The sequence below is a fragment of the Muscardinus avellanarius genome (assembly GCF_963383645.1).
Source record: "Muscardinus avellanarius genome assembly, chromosome: 1".
Lineage (NCBI taxonomy): Eukaryota > Metazoa > Chordata > Mammalia > Rodentia > Gliridae > Muscardinus > Muscardinus avellanarius.
This window is the reverse complement of record NC_137786.1, coordinates 97788489-97805748: the sequence shown is the minus strand read 5'-3', so window position 1 is coordinate 97805748 and position 17260 is coordinate 97788489. Positions and strand designations below refer to the sequence as shown.

At 39.4% G+C, this 17260-nt stretch overlaps 1 protein-coding gene across 1 annotated transcript in view; it reads right to left on the bottom strand.

Annotated features, from left to right (window-relative positions):
- CAMK4 (calcium/calmodulin dependent protein kinase IV) overlaps positions 1 to 17260 on the bottom strand; it is a gene marked incomplete at its 3' end in the record, with an annotated part of 242041 nt that overhangs the window by 26103 nt on the left and 198678 nt on the right. The window contains exons 6-7 of the mRNA XM_080704774.1: positions 10204 to 10294; positions 8090 to 8164 (exon numbers count right to left, since the gene is read on the bottom strand). Coding sequence (XP_080560900.1) covers positions 8090 to 8164; positions 10204 to 10294 — 166 coding nt within the window. The remainder of the gene's footprint in view (positions 1 to 8089; positions 8165 to 10203; positions 10295 to 17260) is intronic.

The following is a 17260-nucleotide window of genomic DNA, read 5'->3' as shown; positions in this document are numbered from 1 at the left end:
ACTTAGACCATGTTTCAAAATAAGAATAAAAAATAGGGCAGGGGGTGTAGCTTGGAGGTCAAATGCCTCTGGGTTCCATCCCCTGACCTGCAAAATAAATAAATAAATAAATAAATAAATAAATAAATAAATAAATAAGTAAGTAAATAAGTAAATAAATAAATAAATAAATAAATAAATAAATAAATAAATAAATAAAATGGCCCCTGCCTTTGATACACAAACTAACCAACAAGCTGAGAGCCTTCTCTCTCTGGCTCTTATGACCCAGGAGGCTGATTTCCTTCACTTTACACATGTCGGGGCAGGTGGAGGTCATCACCCCCACAGCGTAGAGCTACCAAATTATTCAAATGAGCCAATCCTAAACTGCTCCTTGCCTTTCCCTCAGAAACTCCCATTCAAAAACACTGACCTAGACCTTCCCTTGCTCAGTTTTCTGCCTCTGACCACAGTGCCTCCTGTTCCCCGAGCATAATAATATGCTTTTATTTTTACTTTTCTGATCCTCTTCTCTGTTTCCTCTGGTGGCCACACCTGACTGATTAATTCATTAAAGAATACCAAGCAGCCTACCTACAGTCATGTTTAAAATAGGACAGTGCTAGCCAGACATGGTGGCACACACTTGTAATCCCAGCATTTGGGAGGCTGAGATGACGATCACAGATCTAGAACAGCCTCAGCTACTACTTAGGCCCTTTGCAACTCAGTGAGACCCTGCTTCAAAATACAGAATAAAAAATAGGGCTGGGGGTGTATCTCAGAGGTAGAATGCCCTTGGGTTCCATCCCCAGTACAACAACAACAATAAAAACCCAAAACAAAACAACAACAAAAACAGGACAGTACTTATCCCAGTCTTGCTCAGGGTCTCTCTTTCCTTCCTTCCTTCCTTCCTTCCTTCCTTCCTTCTTTCTTTCTTTCTTTCTTTCTTTCTTTCTTTCTTTCTTTCTTTCTTTCTTTCTTTCTTTCTGGTGGTACTGGGGTTCCTGGAAGCCCTTCTACCTCCGGGCTATACTCCCAGACCTATTTTATATTTTGAAACAGGATCCTCCTGTCTCTGTCTCCCAAGCGCAGGGATTACAAGCGTGCGCCACCACGCCCGGCGTCCGAGTCTCCTTTCTGACTCGTGCTATAAGGGGCAGCTGTCTCTACATGTCCTCATCCTCGAGGACACATGTCACACCCATGGCAGTACTCACATACAGCAAGGAGAGCAACGGCTAGAGCTGAGGGTGGTTGTCAAAGTAGGTTTGAGCCTTACCTGCAAATGGCCTAAAAATATATTAAAATATTTATATTAAAATATTTGTTTAGGTCAAAGTCCTAGATCCAGCCTCTGGTCTGGGTCATCTGCTTCCTATATCTGATGTCCCTGTGACTTCTGCTTGTCCCTAACTTAGGTTTTTCATTGTTTGTTGTGTTACTATACAGAAGCATAACCTTAAAATCTTGTTTTCTCCATCTCACCTTGAAGAAATATGTCAGCGTATTTCCTTTGTGTCAAGAATGTGCACAAGCCGGGCACGGTGGCGCACGACTGTAATCCCAGCATTCCGGAGGCTGAGACAGGAGGATTGAAGTTTGCGGACAGCCTGAGCTACTTAGTGAGGCCCTCTGAAACTCAGTGAGACCCTGTTTCAAAGTAAAGAATAAAAAATAGGACTGAGGCCGGGCGTGGTGGCGCACGCTTGTAATCCCCGTACTTGGGAGGCGGAGATAGGAGGATCGCGCAGGTTCGAAGCCAGCCGCGCTGGCGTAAGAGACCCTGTTTCAAAAATATAAAATAGGTCTGGGAGTGTAGCCTGGAGGTAGAAGGGCTTCCAGGAACCCCAGTACCACCACCAAAAAAAAAAAAAAAAAAAAAAAAAATAGGACTGAGGATGTAGCTCAGAGGTAAAATGCCCCGGGATTCCACCCCCAGTACCACACACACACAAAAAGAATGTGCACGAATAAACATATATTTACATCTGTACAATATGAACCTTGCTCCTGTATCTAAATATATTGAGTGTACTCATTTTTCACCCCCAAGCCTGCTGTAGCCTAGATAATGGTAACTCCATATATATACTTAGCACTGTATACTACACGAAGCACTTTCATTCTCTCTCTCAATATCCAAAATAGTCCTGTGCGGTCAGCAGTGTCTGGGCCACCCCAGGTCTTGCTGCTTTGCCCCTGTCTCCTACATTCTGGCAAATGACTCCTTCCCAGTGAGCTGCCACACTCTCAACCACCCGCTCCCTCTGTCCCCATTATATACCCTGGGGGGTGATAGGCCTTTCTGCAGGGCAAAAATAACAATAAGTAGAAAATAAGCACCCAGTGTAAGGTGACATTATCTATAAAATGAGCCTATGTCTGTCTAGGGCAAGATAATAAACTAGTATTTTTAATCACATTACGTCTAAAACCTTAAGAATTTAAGAGGAGATCAAATGTGCTCTCCGCCCCCCCTCCCCTGAAGCTCTTTAAGGAGTCACAGCACATGTGCAGATTTCTGTCACTAGAAAGGTGAGAAAGAGGATTTACAATAGCTTTCCAGTTTATCTGTTTGCTTTCCATCTCTTCCCCCTCCAAGTCCATCTGTCCTCATGTTATGATATGAATATTTATAAAATACAGACTTGACTTAAAAATAACATCCTGATTAAAAAACCTTTCTTAGATCACCATTACCTACCAAATTATTTGAATTCCTCATCCTGATGTGGAAATTATTTTATATTTATTTTTTATTTTATTTTATTTGCAATACCGGGGATGGAACTCAGGGGCATTCTACCTCCAAGCTACACTCTCAGCCCAATTTTTTAATTCTTTATTTTGAAACAGGATCTCACTGAGCTGCTGCAAAGGTCTCACTAAGTAACTGAGGCTGTCCCTGAACCACGGTCCTTCTGTCTCAGCCTCCCAAATGATAAGGTTATAAGCATGCACCACCATGCCTGGCTTAGGAATTATTTTAAAATACAATTCATCTTACCTTTTTAATTCTACCTGCTCCTCAGCACCGAGGGCTCTACGTTCCAGTTGTGCAAAGTGGCAAGGTGGCACACAGCCTCTGAACTTGCCAGGCGCTACCATTCCCCAACTCTGCCCTTTCTGTTCCCACTGACAAAACAATGCCCCGTGGCCACCTCTCCACTTGTTGAAGTACTTATTCTTCAAAGACCAGCTCAGCCTCTTCTTGGTAAGGCCTTTCCAGCCAGGATTGACAGTCCCTCCTTCTGCAACCCTGAGTATTTAACTCAGATAAATATAGAACTTGTCACAACAAACCTTGGTTTACTATGCATACTCCTTTCATCTTTCATCGCTCAGGATATCTTTGAAGAGCAAGAGCATATTGTGTTTATCCTTGTAACCTCAGTGTTGAACATGGAGTCTATTAAACATTCAAAGTTTGTTTTATTCTATCAGTGAATGACTCATTCTTTTGCTGAATGACCGCTCTGTAATGCTGTAAGAAAGAACCGCTCGTCATTGTTATTACTGTCCCTGAAAGGAGACTGCGTGCTTCTGGTCAGGGAGGGACTCTGAGAGATCACAAGTTGACTTTCTTTCGGGTCCTCCCATCCCAGTGACACTTTGTTCTCAGGAAACTGCTCCAACCTACCCACCTCCTGAGAACATGAAGTGTTTGGGGATTTGATAATGATTATTAAATTGTTCGCCAGCTTGTTGGAGATCTTTGATTTATCAGACTTTTCACCATTCTCTCAGTCCTCCTATTGATTGGTCAGCAATTAGTGATGATAAATAAAGCAATTTTGTTTGGCATATGACACTAAATTTAGAGTCTCCCTTTCTATAGTCTTGGTGACCTGGAGACATGAAAGAAATATAGAAGAAGTAGAAATAAAGGCATATGAATTAGTGACAGGGAGAGTACATATGGTGCTACTAAGAGTAAAAGACCACAGAGAAACTGTCAGAAAAATGTTCTAAGCAGGTAGAAAACATCAAAAGAACAACAAAAAATAAAACTGGATTAGACAACTCAGTATCTTTACCATGTACTTCTGAAGCAAGATCCCCATACCTAGAAAATGAAAACCACTGCTCTCTACCATGCTGGCTACAGGTGCTCTGTTATTTCTAGGCATGGGGGTCTTGCTTCCTAAGTATATGGTAGAGGCAATGAGTTGTCTAAATACTTTCATTTTTTGTTCTAGGTGCTGGAGATCAAACCCAGGGCCTTGTGCATGCATGCAAGGTAAATGCTCTACAGCTGAACCCCAGCTCCAGCCCCCCCCAATATCAGTCTTAATGCTATCTGAGTGTCTGTCACCACAAAATTCAGACGATGAAGTCCTAGCTGTAAGGATTGAGTCCCCCCTGGCCCGCAGGGGGCAGGGCCGGAAGCTAGGAGGTGGAGCTCTGCGATTCCGGGAGGGAACCAGGCCTCCCGGGTCCGGAAGAAGAGTGTGCAGAGTTTTAGAGAGGAGCCCGAGAGGGAGGGACGCACTCTCTCCCCCGCCACCAGCCCCCCACACGGGGGGCTGGAGGCCGATCTCCCACAAGTAAAGATATCCATAATATTTACTATGGATCTCCGCGTATCTCTATGCGCCAGTTGGGACTCGCCTAATAATATATTATTCACTAGCCTTTTACAAAGTGATGGACTTGAGAGGTGGGGCCTTTAGAAGTTGGCTACAAGGATGGAGCCCTCATGAATGGGATTAGAGTCCTTATGAAATAAGCCCAAGAGAAACCATCAATCCTCAACCATGCAAGGACACAACTAGAAGGCATCATCTATGAACCAGAAAGTGGATCTTTACCTGACACCGAATCTGCTAGCTTCTTAATGGAGAATTTCCCAGACTTCAGGACTATAAGCAAGATCATTTCTATTGCAATCATTTTCTATTGCCAGTCTAAGGTATTTTGTTGCAGTAGCCTGAATGGACTACATTCTGAGTAACAGAACCCTGAATTCATTTAGACAGCAACATGTCCAATCAGAGGAAACACTGTCTCTGTTTCCCAGAGAGTACATAAGCTCTGACTAATTATGACCAACAAGATACAAATGGTAGTGACATGGAGTTCGGTATGTCTTTCTAACTATGAGAAGATACTCTATTTTATTTCTGATGTATAGAAAGTAGATGCAATGACTGCTTTCAAGCAGCCATTTTGTATTATGAGACAGACTGGATCCTTGTCACTGAGATCCACTGTACCTGTAGAGTCATAGCTGTGGAAGACAGGACTGCCTATCTCTAGAATTCTATTATGAAATAAATCAACTTTTATCTTGTCTAAGCCACAGCATTTGAGTGTTCTGGAACTGACTACTGATTAACTCGTGGCCTCAAAGAGCTTAAGATCCAGAATAAAAATACTTGGCACATGTAAAGATTTAATAAAAATACAAGTCTATCTAATTCTGCAAAAGTATTAGAATTATGATAAAGTTGCAAGAAAATAGTGATTTTAATTTACTAAGAAAGCGAACTCATTAAAAGCAAAATTATAAACTACTTATACAGGGGCTAAATGGGTGATGTGGACATGTATGTCCACACAGGTTTTTTACTCTGTTATGATGTATGAATACAATATACCAATAAAAAATTTTAAAAGTTAAAAATAGATAAAATAAAACACTTATATGAACATGCAGACATAGATAAAGGCATAGAAGGATATATAGGAGACTATTAATAGTAACTACACATGTTTTGGAGTTTTACTTCTTACTATGACCAAATAATACTTCTGAGGTTTAAACTATTAAGACAGAGGGCTTTTTAAAAGATAACACATTGACCTTTAAGATATAAGTAGCCATGATGTGGGATTTCAGTGAGTCTATTTAACTATGAGAAGTTACACTGTTACTAAAGGAGAAATTCTAAGCATTTTTAGGCTATTGAACACGTGGATTCTTATTCTTGTGCCACTAACAACTAGATGTAGAATCTTGGGGAAGTCATTAAACTCTCTGGACCTTAGTAAAATGATAACGTTAGTAAATAAACTTTAGAGTCCTTCCAGCAATAAATTTCTGTGGATTTACTCGTCTATTTGCTCTAAGACTATTTTACTGCATTTCTCTAATCTTATTTCTATGTATGTAAAAGTTGTTAAAAGGGTTAGGTGTCTACAAATATAAATGCTATGGAAGAATAAATCCAGTATCTTTAAACACCCTTCTTTCCTATGTTTCCACGATGGCTTTTCCAAATGCATGATATGATATTTCCTAAGGTATTTTCTAAGGTTTATATATAAATACACACACACACACACACACACACACACACACACGTTTGTTGTTATTTTTTTTTATTTTTGGTAGTAGGGATTGAACCCAGGGGCATTCTACTGCCGAGCTATACTTATAACCCTTTTTATTTATTTTTTTTTAAACAGAATCTTACTATGTTGCCGAGGCTAGCCTTGAACCTGAGATCCTCTTTTCTCAGTCTCCCAATTACTAGGATTACAGGTGTGTGCCACCATGACCAGTTAGGTGATATAATTTTGGGGTTTACCCGTCTGTTCTACAAGTTCCTAGCCCCTGGGGTGGGTTAGTGCAGGAAACACATGTCTCTGGTGCCATGCAGTGGTCTGAATATATAGCAGGCAATTAATAAATGTTTGCCAGAGAGATGAATGAGAGAAAGGAGATTTGTGTTACAAGATTCTAACTCCCAGGAGAAAAGGTTGCTTAATCTTGTGACTGATTTCTTGAAATCTTATCTTTCTTTTAAATCTAGATTAAGATTTTAGTTGACTTGTGGCATATTCATTGATTACCAGAATTTTAGGAATTCTTGAAAATTTTTGCAACCTTTGTTGGTATTTAAGTTATTGCAGGACTCATTCAGCCATCAGTAAAAAAATAAAAAGGTAGTTTCTATGCTAGTATGGATCAAGAGCTTTTCTTCTGTCTCTGGCCTATAAACTACACATCTGGTGCTTTTGGAATATTCCAGAGACCAGGCAAGAGGGTATGAGGACCTTAGTGTACCAGTGTCGGGAAGAGGTTTCAAAATGTATTAATAAACCAGTATTAGGAAAGATTTCCAATTTTAAAAATATATCGTTGGTAGTAAAGAAAGCCAGGAGCACCAGGGAAAAGGGCCTCTTTACATTTCTAAAGAGAGACAAACTGCCTCAAGGATGGGAGGAAATCCCAGATCCTGGATAAGCAACTTAACACCTTATTTTGGGAGTATAAGAAAAGGTGTAGGGTCTGTGCAGGAGACAGAGCTGCTGGAGACAGAGCTGCTCCCCCACCCCTGCCTCAGAATGGATACCTGGGCTCAGGCAGCATATCTACATATCAAAGGACCTGCCTCAGACTTGGTCTGGGTAAGAACACTCAGCATGCAGGGACTTTTGGTGAATTCTCTCAAAACACCCCCCTGTGCCATTTCTGAATGGCATGGGGCTTTAACTGTCTTCTGTATTTCTATCTTTTTAATAAACTTATTTAAATATTCAGCAAGAGTCTGGGCTAAAGGGTACTGACCCTTAGCTCAGGACAAGAACCTGCACTTTTTATCTTTGTGTGGTTGTGTTGGGGGAATTATTTCTCCCCTCACACACTGAACATATTTCACCGTAACACTCAGCATAATTCACATGCAGGTGCTGGAGAAACTCTAGGAAACCCAAAGATCTAGTAGTGGGGCTAGGCCAGTGCCACAAAGGAGACCTCTGGGCTATGCCATCTGCATTAATGTATCCACTCTCCACACACCCTCCCTAGGAAAGCCAAACAAGGAAATGACAAAAGGCTCCTGGCTTTAATTCCATCCCTCAGTTCTGCAGTTTCCCTGTCCTCTTCCCTGGCCTTTCTATTCCTGGGTGGGTCCAAGAGCAGCTCATGCCCAGGAGACGTTTTAACAGGAGTGTCCTGAAACCAACATCACTTTGAAACCAGCAGGAAGAACAAGAGGTGGTCCGAGTATCATTTTTAAAAGCCTTTGTCATGGAGACTCACACTGAATTTTAAGCATTTATAAATGGAGACATTAGGAGTTCAAAATAAAATCAGGTCATTAAATAAAAATAAAGCCCGAGAAAGGTAACATATCCATATTAAAGAGCATACCGCAGTAACCCGGGGTTCCACACACCGTCTTCATGAGCACTTGATGTTCCACGATTTTAGAAAGTCCAAAATCGGCTATTAACACAGAGGGAAAATATTTAACAAAGTGAGTCTTTTTAAATCTTGTACAAATACTTCTGTTCTTCAAAAATAAAATGAATTTCTTTATTTGTTTGTTTGCTTTTGTATTTGATGGTGGGGTAGATGTGAGAGGGACAAGTCACCTGGGAGGAAGGAAAGAATTCAATTCTTTATTTAATCTGAAAAAAAAAAGACTCCTAAAATACATTCATAATTTTCATGTTATTTTCTTCTCGATAATTTTAAGCTTTTAGCGAATAAGCTATTTTTCTTAAGTAATAGTTGTAATAGTTGTATTTTGTCTAATGTTATTAATTCTGAGTGTGGTATGATAGTAACTCCAAGGGACTCCAAAGACTTAGTCTCATAAATCAGAGCTTTGAATCCTTTGGTGGAGCTAAGAATTAGACGTTCTCAATTGTCATAGAAATAAACAGAATTATCAAAAGACTTACTTTGATTGAAAAGAAATAATGTCAGCCTCAAGTGTATTTGACAGATAAGAATTTACTCTCACACAACAAATATAAGACCTTTTAATTTATTTATTTTTTTTGTAAAAATCCTTTTTACTTAATCCTCAGAGCATTGCTTAGGTAAAATATTATCAAAGTTGCTACCATTATGATCTATTGCTGGGCTACATCTCTCTCTCTAAGGAAACATCAGGAAACCACTCAAGGCCATTCTTCAAGAGAGGCCAGTGGAGAGTAGATACCATTTTAGAGTTCAAAGAAAAACCCACATTTCCACAGAGGTGCCTGATCCTTATCAGTGAAAGCAGCAGGGAGCCCTTCAGAAAGAAAGGCTCTCCTGCTTAAATTAGTATCTATCCACCCATTTAAAGAAACTTCTTTAAGGATTCAATCTTTGAAAGTGATGTCAAAGGCAATAGAAACTCCCTGCTGTCCACCGCCTTTCAGATGTGATTATGAGAACAAGCTGGCTGCCCAGCAGGGCTTTCAGGATTTTTTCCTTAAGGTTCTTGCATTCATAGAGCATATTCTATTGCCTGAGCTCCTCCCTGAGAGAACAACTTAATTCCCTAAGTTGTGAGCACTTGGAAATGCAGGAAACACCTCAGCTCAGCACCTGAAGCACCCGGCGCTTTAAAAGAGCTAGCTGTGATTCTGCTAAGGATAATTCATCAAAAATTATAAATATATGCTAATTTGAAAACAACAATTTACTTTTGATGGGATTTGGAAAGGAGCATTTAATGTACCATTTTCTAAAATGCTGATTTAAAGCTTTCTTTATGTTGGTCAGGATTTCCCAAAGTTCATCTCTTTCAAACGCTATGGTAGGGGGTAGGAAAGAGGTTTCCAGAGTCAGTAAAGTTTGGAGGAAGCCTTGTAGTACAGAATATAACAGATCAGTGTATACATTAGCATTTTTAAGATTCTGGGGAGTCTTACAGAAATGAAAATCTTGCTTAACTTTAAGGTGGCATTTCCTAACATTTGAGTAACCATAACACTTCTGATAAACACTTAAAATCCTCCTTCCAACATAGGACGTTTTTACCATCATTACCCTTACCAAGGCACCAGAATCTTATGGGGTACGGTCTGGGAAATACAGACCTTAATTTATCTCTGTTCATATAAACAAAGGATTCAGAATCTAGGTTCATTAATATGTACTAAATATTTTGTGCCAAAGTTCTTGATTAACAAAAATGAAGCTCAAAACCATTTGTGGAATAAAAGTTACTAGGCAAAAAAGAAATGTTAATTATTCTGTCACTACTTCACTATAAATTTTTCTATATAACACAAGGTCATCCCCTCAGGTCCTTGTGATTGCTACGAACCATGAGTTTTTTCTGTCGGTAATGAAAGCACCAGCTTCTGGCATTAATTTCTGGGTTAATATTCCAGGAAAAAACACAAACAATGCATTATTCTTTCATGGGTGTCAAATATTAGAGAAAGTGGATGAAGACAAGGGTGGATGGAGCAGTGTTCTAAAACCCCACGGATCTCCTGTTCTGGGTAAAGAGGTCATGCAACATCAGGAAGTGTACTCACCGATTTTGAGCGGTGCATCTGGGGCTGGAGTTGCATAGAGAAGGTTCTCTGGCTTGAGATCACGATGGACAATCCCATTTTCATGCAGGTACTAGATAGGGAAGAGAATGAAGTAACATTTGTATAATTCTATTTATGGTGCTACCATCCATATTTAATCTTTTAAGAACTACCACAATCTTATGTCATGTAATGCAAGAACAAACACATATTCTGGTTTCAAAATAAATCTCACGAAGAAAAAACATATTTAAAACTATACATGTTAATGAATAGTCTAGGAGAGCAGGGGGTGTAGCTCCGTGGTAGAATGTTTGCCTAGCATGGTTTAGGCCCCGGGGTTTTTATCCCAAGCACTGCAACAAAACAAAACAAAATCAATAGCGTATGAATAATTCACTAAACATAAAGTGCGATTTAAAATGTTTAGAAACAATTACCATAATAAAATATTTCCTCTTCAGAGAATATTATGGTTATCTTTGGGCATATTACTGTGTCTGTGGGAATTGCTTAATTATTATTATAATAAAATCAGGTGCTCTGTATTAAGACTTATCTACTTTATATCTGAAAAGCGTAATTGTTAAGTGTGACCTTAGAAACTCACAATCATATTACACTAGTCATAATTACTTTTTGGACATATATTTGTATGTGAGAAGTTATTATACAGAACTATCTTTAATAAGGTAAATATTATTTGATGATAATGAATGCTCTTGTAGATACTTCTGAGAATTAGCAAATTTAACAATGGCTAAAAAAGGTTATATTTGAGATGAATCCTAAAGATCACTTTTATAGGTCCACTTGTTTTATTGTATTATAAATTATTTTGTGAGACAGATGTGGTGGTGCACACCTGTGATCCCAATACTTGGGAGGATGAAACAGGAGGGTCACAAGTTTGAGGCCAGCCTCAGCAACTCAGTAAACCCAGTTTCAAAATGAAAATAAAAAGGTCTGTACGTGTAGCTCAAAGGTAGAATGCTTCTGGATTCAATTCCCAGTGATACATGCACAAAAATATTATTTTGGAATCCCTGTGTAATCAAACACATAACATATTCTTATTGTAAACCCAATGTTCTACCTAGCCTTTCTTTTCCAGTTCTAGTCCCTTTCTCAAAAGTAATCACTCATCCATTTAAATTCATTTCAAAAAGCTGATTTGAACTTATATGAATTTACAAACAAGAATATAATGCATACATGAAAAAAATCTTGTTTTCTCAAATTTCTTAGTTAAATGCATCATTAATATGAGTTTTACAGTTTATTTAACATGTCTTTGAAATGTTTTCTACTTATCACTTGAATTTATGCTATTTAACTGATTTTTGTTGGATGCAACATCTTTAATTTGTTTTACCTTTGAATGGACATTCAAGTTGATTTCAAAGTTTTTAAAAAATCTAATACATGCAGTAATAAACATTCTATCACTTGCATATTTGAATAGTTTTCCTGGTATTTTTCTAGAACCAGTTTGGTGGAAAGAATTTATCAAAAGGTATATAGAAGCCGGGTGTGGTGGCACACACTTGTAATCCCTACGCTTGGGAGGTGGAGACAGGAGAATCGCACAGGTTCAAAGCCAGCCACACTGGCTTAAGAGACCCTGTTTCCAAATAAAAAAGTATAAAATAGGTCTGGGAGTGTAGCCCAGAGGTAAAAGGGTTTCTAGAAAACCCTGTACCACACACAAAAAAAACAAGTATATATATATATATATATATATATATATATATATATATATATATATATATATTCTCCTCAAACATTCCATCAGGTTTTCACTAACACAAGCAGTATATATCATTATTAAATCTATATTTATCTTTTGCTGAGCTGGGGTGTAAAGATTGTCTTAAGTTTGGTATCATTTGTCTTTTTCTGCTTAGTCATATAGTTGAGCTTCTCTCCATATGCTTATTGGTCTATTAGTTTTCTCCTGCTATCAATTACCTGCTCCTGCCCTTTTCTAACGTGCTGCATTCCTTCCCCTTTCCCAGCTAATGTGAGAAGGCAGGGATCCCTTTCTACTCAAGTCAAGTAGAGATGCAAGGAAGGTGCTGTGCTTCAAGATCAGTTGGTGATTTGGGGAAATAAAGAGTAACGACCGACTCTCTTGCTCAAGACAAATCAAGAGACACAAGGTGGTCAGAGCACATGGCAAAGGACAGGTCCTCACTGAGATTCAGTTACCATCACAGTAGCTGGACTCAGATGCATATCTCTTATGGTTCCATTGTGGACTCTGCAGAAGGGAGTCAGATTCAACAGAGTCTCCTTGAAGAAGCTCTACGCTGGGATGTTTCCTGTCAGGTGATGCCAACTGAGCATCACAAGAAGGGCAACATGAGGTCATATCGTAGGATGCAGACCTCTCATGGACACCGGACTGGAAGAAGTGCCCTGTGACCTACAGGCCTCTGCAGAAGTCATCATTGTGTCCCATATTGAAAGAAAAATATTCATTGGTAACCTATCAAACTCAGGGATGACTGATGCAATACTACACTCATCTCAGTCAGGTGAGACCTTCGCTATGCTACCTTCCATCTCCTCTTCCCCTGCCTTTTAACAACCCGCATCTCAACCAACCCTGGAAGGACCACAAATAAGAGCTGGCTGGTTAGAAATGAGAGAGAGAGGGAGAGAGAGAGAGGGGGGGGGAGGGAGGGAGGGAGGGGAAGAGGGAGAGGGAGAGGGAAAAGAAAGAAACAAGTATTCTTACCTTCCATATTTATAAATTTGTAGATCTCTTAGGTTCCAGTTGATGGAGGGTAAACCTTTAGAATTGGATGTGAATGCCAAGTGTTGGCCTTTTCCTTAACAAAGGATGACTGAGAAGCTTTGGGGATGACTTGAAATTGCATCCATAGTGCAGGGAAAGAGTGGAGCTCCCAGAACCACAGTGAGGAAATATAAAGTTGGTTTTGTACATGTCTCACCAGGTTGAGCCCACTAATTACATTAGGCAAATATCACATGTAGATAATGTCTACATGTTCTAAGCCCTTAACTATATTTCAAGCACTATCATAGATACCTTATACCTATTAACTATCTGAGCTGCCTGGCAACTCTATGAGGTAAGTCAGTTAATGTTTGTTTGGCAAATGAGGAAACCAAAGCATGTGCATACTATAAGCAAGCTTATTAGTTCACCACCCTCCTTTCAGAAAAATAAAGTTACTCACAACCCCCTTGGGCACTTCCCTACCACCTTATTTTCATTCAATACTCCTCACCCAGTTGCACCCAGGGCTACTAGCAACCCCTTACTCCAGCAACATGAAGAACATGGTACTAGGAACATCATATTCAATTTTTTAGAAAACAAAGATAAAGAAAGCCAGGAGTGGTGGTGCACACCAGCATTCCCAGTACTTGGGAAGCGGAGACAGGATGACTGTAGGTTTGAAGATAGCCTCAGCAATTTAGTAAGACTTAGCAACCTAACCAACACACACAAGGAAGGAAGGAAGGGAGGGAGGAAGGAAGGAAGGAAGGGAGGAAGGAAGGAAGGAAGGAAGGGAGGAAGGAAGGAAAGAAGAAAGGAAGGAAGGAAGGAAGGAAGGAAGGAAGGAAGGAAGGAAGGAAGGAAGGAACAGAGGGAGGAAGGGAGGAAAAATAAAGAAATAAAGTCATAAAACTATCCAAGGGAAGCTGGGTGTGGTGGCCAGTGCTTTTAATCTCAGCATTTGGGGATCTGAGGCAGGAGGATCACAGTTCATGGACAACTTCAGCTACTTATTGAGGCCCTTTGCAACTCAGTGAGGCCCTGTTCCAAAATAAAAAATAAAAAAAAATAGGGCTGGGGGTGTCACTCAGAAATAGAATGCCCCTGGGTTCCATCCCCAGTACTGCAAAAAAAAAAAAATCCAAGAAACAGACATCTCAAAGGAAAACTGATTTTTCCTCAGGGAGGCTGTACACATCCCTCTATATGAACACAGGTCCCATTCTCAGGTCCTCTCAGTGATGCCTCCTGTCTATGGCATGCTCATTTCTTTGCAGGCTTCCCCTCAGGATTCCACTTTCATTGGACTAAAAAACCCCAGGAAGACAAAGGAAGTTCCCCAGATACTTCATTTCCTTTCCGGTGTCTGGCACTAAGTATGTGCTCAGCAAATGTCTTTGAACCATTGAGAAATAACTAAACTTTCCTAACGATGTGCATCTGGTTTACTTTCCATCCACTAACTTGTAGCTAATCAAAGAACAATAGTAAATCTGCACTTTTCATCTACTTGCCATTATTCACTTGTAATAGGAGTTAAAGTTGCTGCACAGAAAACTTGAGACATCCATCCTGGCAGTACATTTCCATAGCAACATCACTTTGATATATTTAGCTAGAGTAAGGCTATTGGCATCTGTATGTTTATAACATACTCTGTTCTTTTTCATATGGATATACTTAGTCACCTTCACAGTGTTCACTGATATTAGCTAGAATGAAATTTACATCCTCATTTGGAGAAGAGCCGAAACTCACTTAGAACATTCTAACTGTAGGATCAAGCAGAAGCGGCCACCTTCCATGGGACACTTTGAACAACTGCACAATTAGTTTATGTTGTGTGGCTTCGCTAGGTTGGTAGTTATGACTGAGCTAATTTCTTCACATTCTTTCAAGTGAAGACTATGGAGACAGTGTATGTCTCAGGGGAATTTTGAGGAAGGTTGTTGATATTTCATCTGTTAGTTTCCCTTCCATTCCGTTCATGTCACAGATTATACTAGCCAACATAGTAAAATGGAAGTGACGTGGTGGCTTAAGTCAAGTGGTTGAGGGAGTTGTGATATGACCAGCTACGATAACACACGTGAGCAATGGGCACCCTAAAAGGATTATGTTTATAAATGAAGGTGCTGCTGGGTATGGTGGTGCATGCTTGTTATCCCAGTATTTGGGAGGCTGAGACACGAGGATCATGGGTCTTTGCAACTCAGTGAAACCCTGTTTCAAAATAAAGAATAAAAAACAGCTCAGAGGTAGAATGCCCCTGGGTTCCATCTCCATTACCACACACACAAAATAAATGAAGGCACTCTGCTGGGCTCCAGAGGGGAGACCAAGGATGACTGTGCCTACTGCTGACCCGGCAGATAAGGTTCCTCTCTGCACAGTGTTGCTTAGAACTTGGGTAGAGCCTAAAAGTGTCTGCAGAAAGCAAATGTTTGCTGGAAAATACTCACTGAGGTAGTGGTGTCGAGGAGAAAAGGAACCAGAGTCTGGGAGACCAGAAAATTATGAGCGTTGCTGGTTAGGGGCTGTCCAGTTAGAGTAGTCAACTTTGGAAGAGGTCACAAAGAACACCCAGACTCCAGCTCTTGTTTTCAGTTGCATAACAAGTCTCCTATTTATTATGTCAGTGTAGAGGAACACAGATATTCTTAACAGGTTAGAAACTCATTTTCCTGTCTATTTTGATATGTGTGTGTACTTAATTAAAATATATTTCTAAGGATAAGCTGTAGGGCAGTGGTGGAAAATATTTTATGTACACCTCCTTAGACCCAGCTCAAAACCGAAAAGATTAACTCTATTGAGATTTTAATGAAACATTTATAATTGCTTTCAATAGAAATCATTATTCAGTAAGTGGTTATCATTTTAAAATAGGCATTATGCAAAAAAATCAAGAAAAGAAGCTATGTGTCCAGATTTAAATAGACAAATTTCATGCTGATTGAATACAGCTATATAAAGAAACCTGTAGTCAACAAATGAATCAGTACACAAAGCTAATTTGTATATAGGGTCAGAGCAAAGATGTTGTGGGGCGACCATCCAAAGGGATGTTGAGAACATTTAAAGAGGACACCCATGTGATGGATTCGTTTCCTTATTTTCACTGTATGTGTGTGAGTTCCAGAAAAAGTGAGATTTTCATATTGGAGGAAACAGAAAGGCTCAACTAATTAAATGGCAGAAGGACTCAGGAAATAATGAACAGCTTTGGGAAAGGCATGGAAAGGACCTATAATTATAGAGAAAGAGGCAGAAAGCAAGTTTTTGACATGGAAAAGAAGAGATCAGGTTGGATCACAGAAGAAATGAGGGGAGCCATTTCTTCCTAGGCTGGCCCACTAGGGCCTGGGCCTCTTGAACTTGGCCCAGACAGAGGCTGAGGCCTTCCCATTATCCAAAGAAGCTGATTGGGTGGAACCAAAGGTGAATGGAGAAGTCACTTCATCCTCAGGCAACTTCACAAGGATGGAGAAGCTGAAAGTAATGTTATTAAAGATGATTGTGAGCTGGGAATATACCCATAATCCCAGTACTTGGGAAGTTGAGACAGGAGGACCACAGGTTTGAGGCCAGCTTCATAAATTAAGTGAGTCCCTCAGCAACTAGGTGAGACCCTACTTTAAAATAAAAAAAATAAAATAAAATGAGGTTGAGGGGTATAGGTCAGATTTAGAATGACCCTGGGTTCAATTCCCACTATAACAACAAAAAAAAAAAAAATAGGAAAAATGATTGTGATTTAAATTATGGCACACACTTTACACATTAAAAATGTGTAGATATTTGGGGTGTATTACAGGAAGTAAACAGTTTTTGGATATAAATAATAGATATATCAAATGTAATAAGTAGCTAAAATTTGTATATTTTATTCTTGAAAAACATTTACTTCCAAAGATGCATACATGATTCCTAAATCAAGCATAGATGAAAGCAAAACGTGGGATGAAAAAAAAAAAAGCAAGAAAAATTTCAAACTTAAATTCCCATTTAGTCTTTAAAAGAATGCAATAATCCAGAGCCCAAATTCTCTTTCAAAGAGACAAAAGATAATACAGCTGCTCTGGATTCAGGGGGTGTCTAGACATGTAATTAAACTCTCTCTATGGTCCTAACAAAAACTGTGTCATTGTGTAATGAAAGCTACTACATAGTAATTTAGTTTAATTACCACTATGCTGTGTTCGATGGGCTGTGTGTGGTTAATTGATAATGTCTCAGGAGTTGGTAGGAGGAAGTTTGAATTTCTTTAAAAAATATAACAGGACAAAGAAGAACCAGTCATTA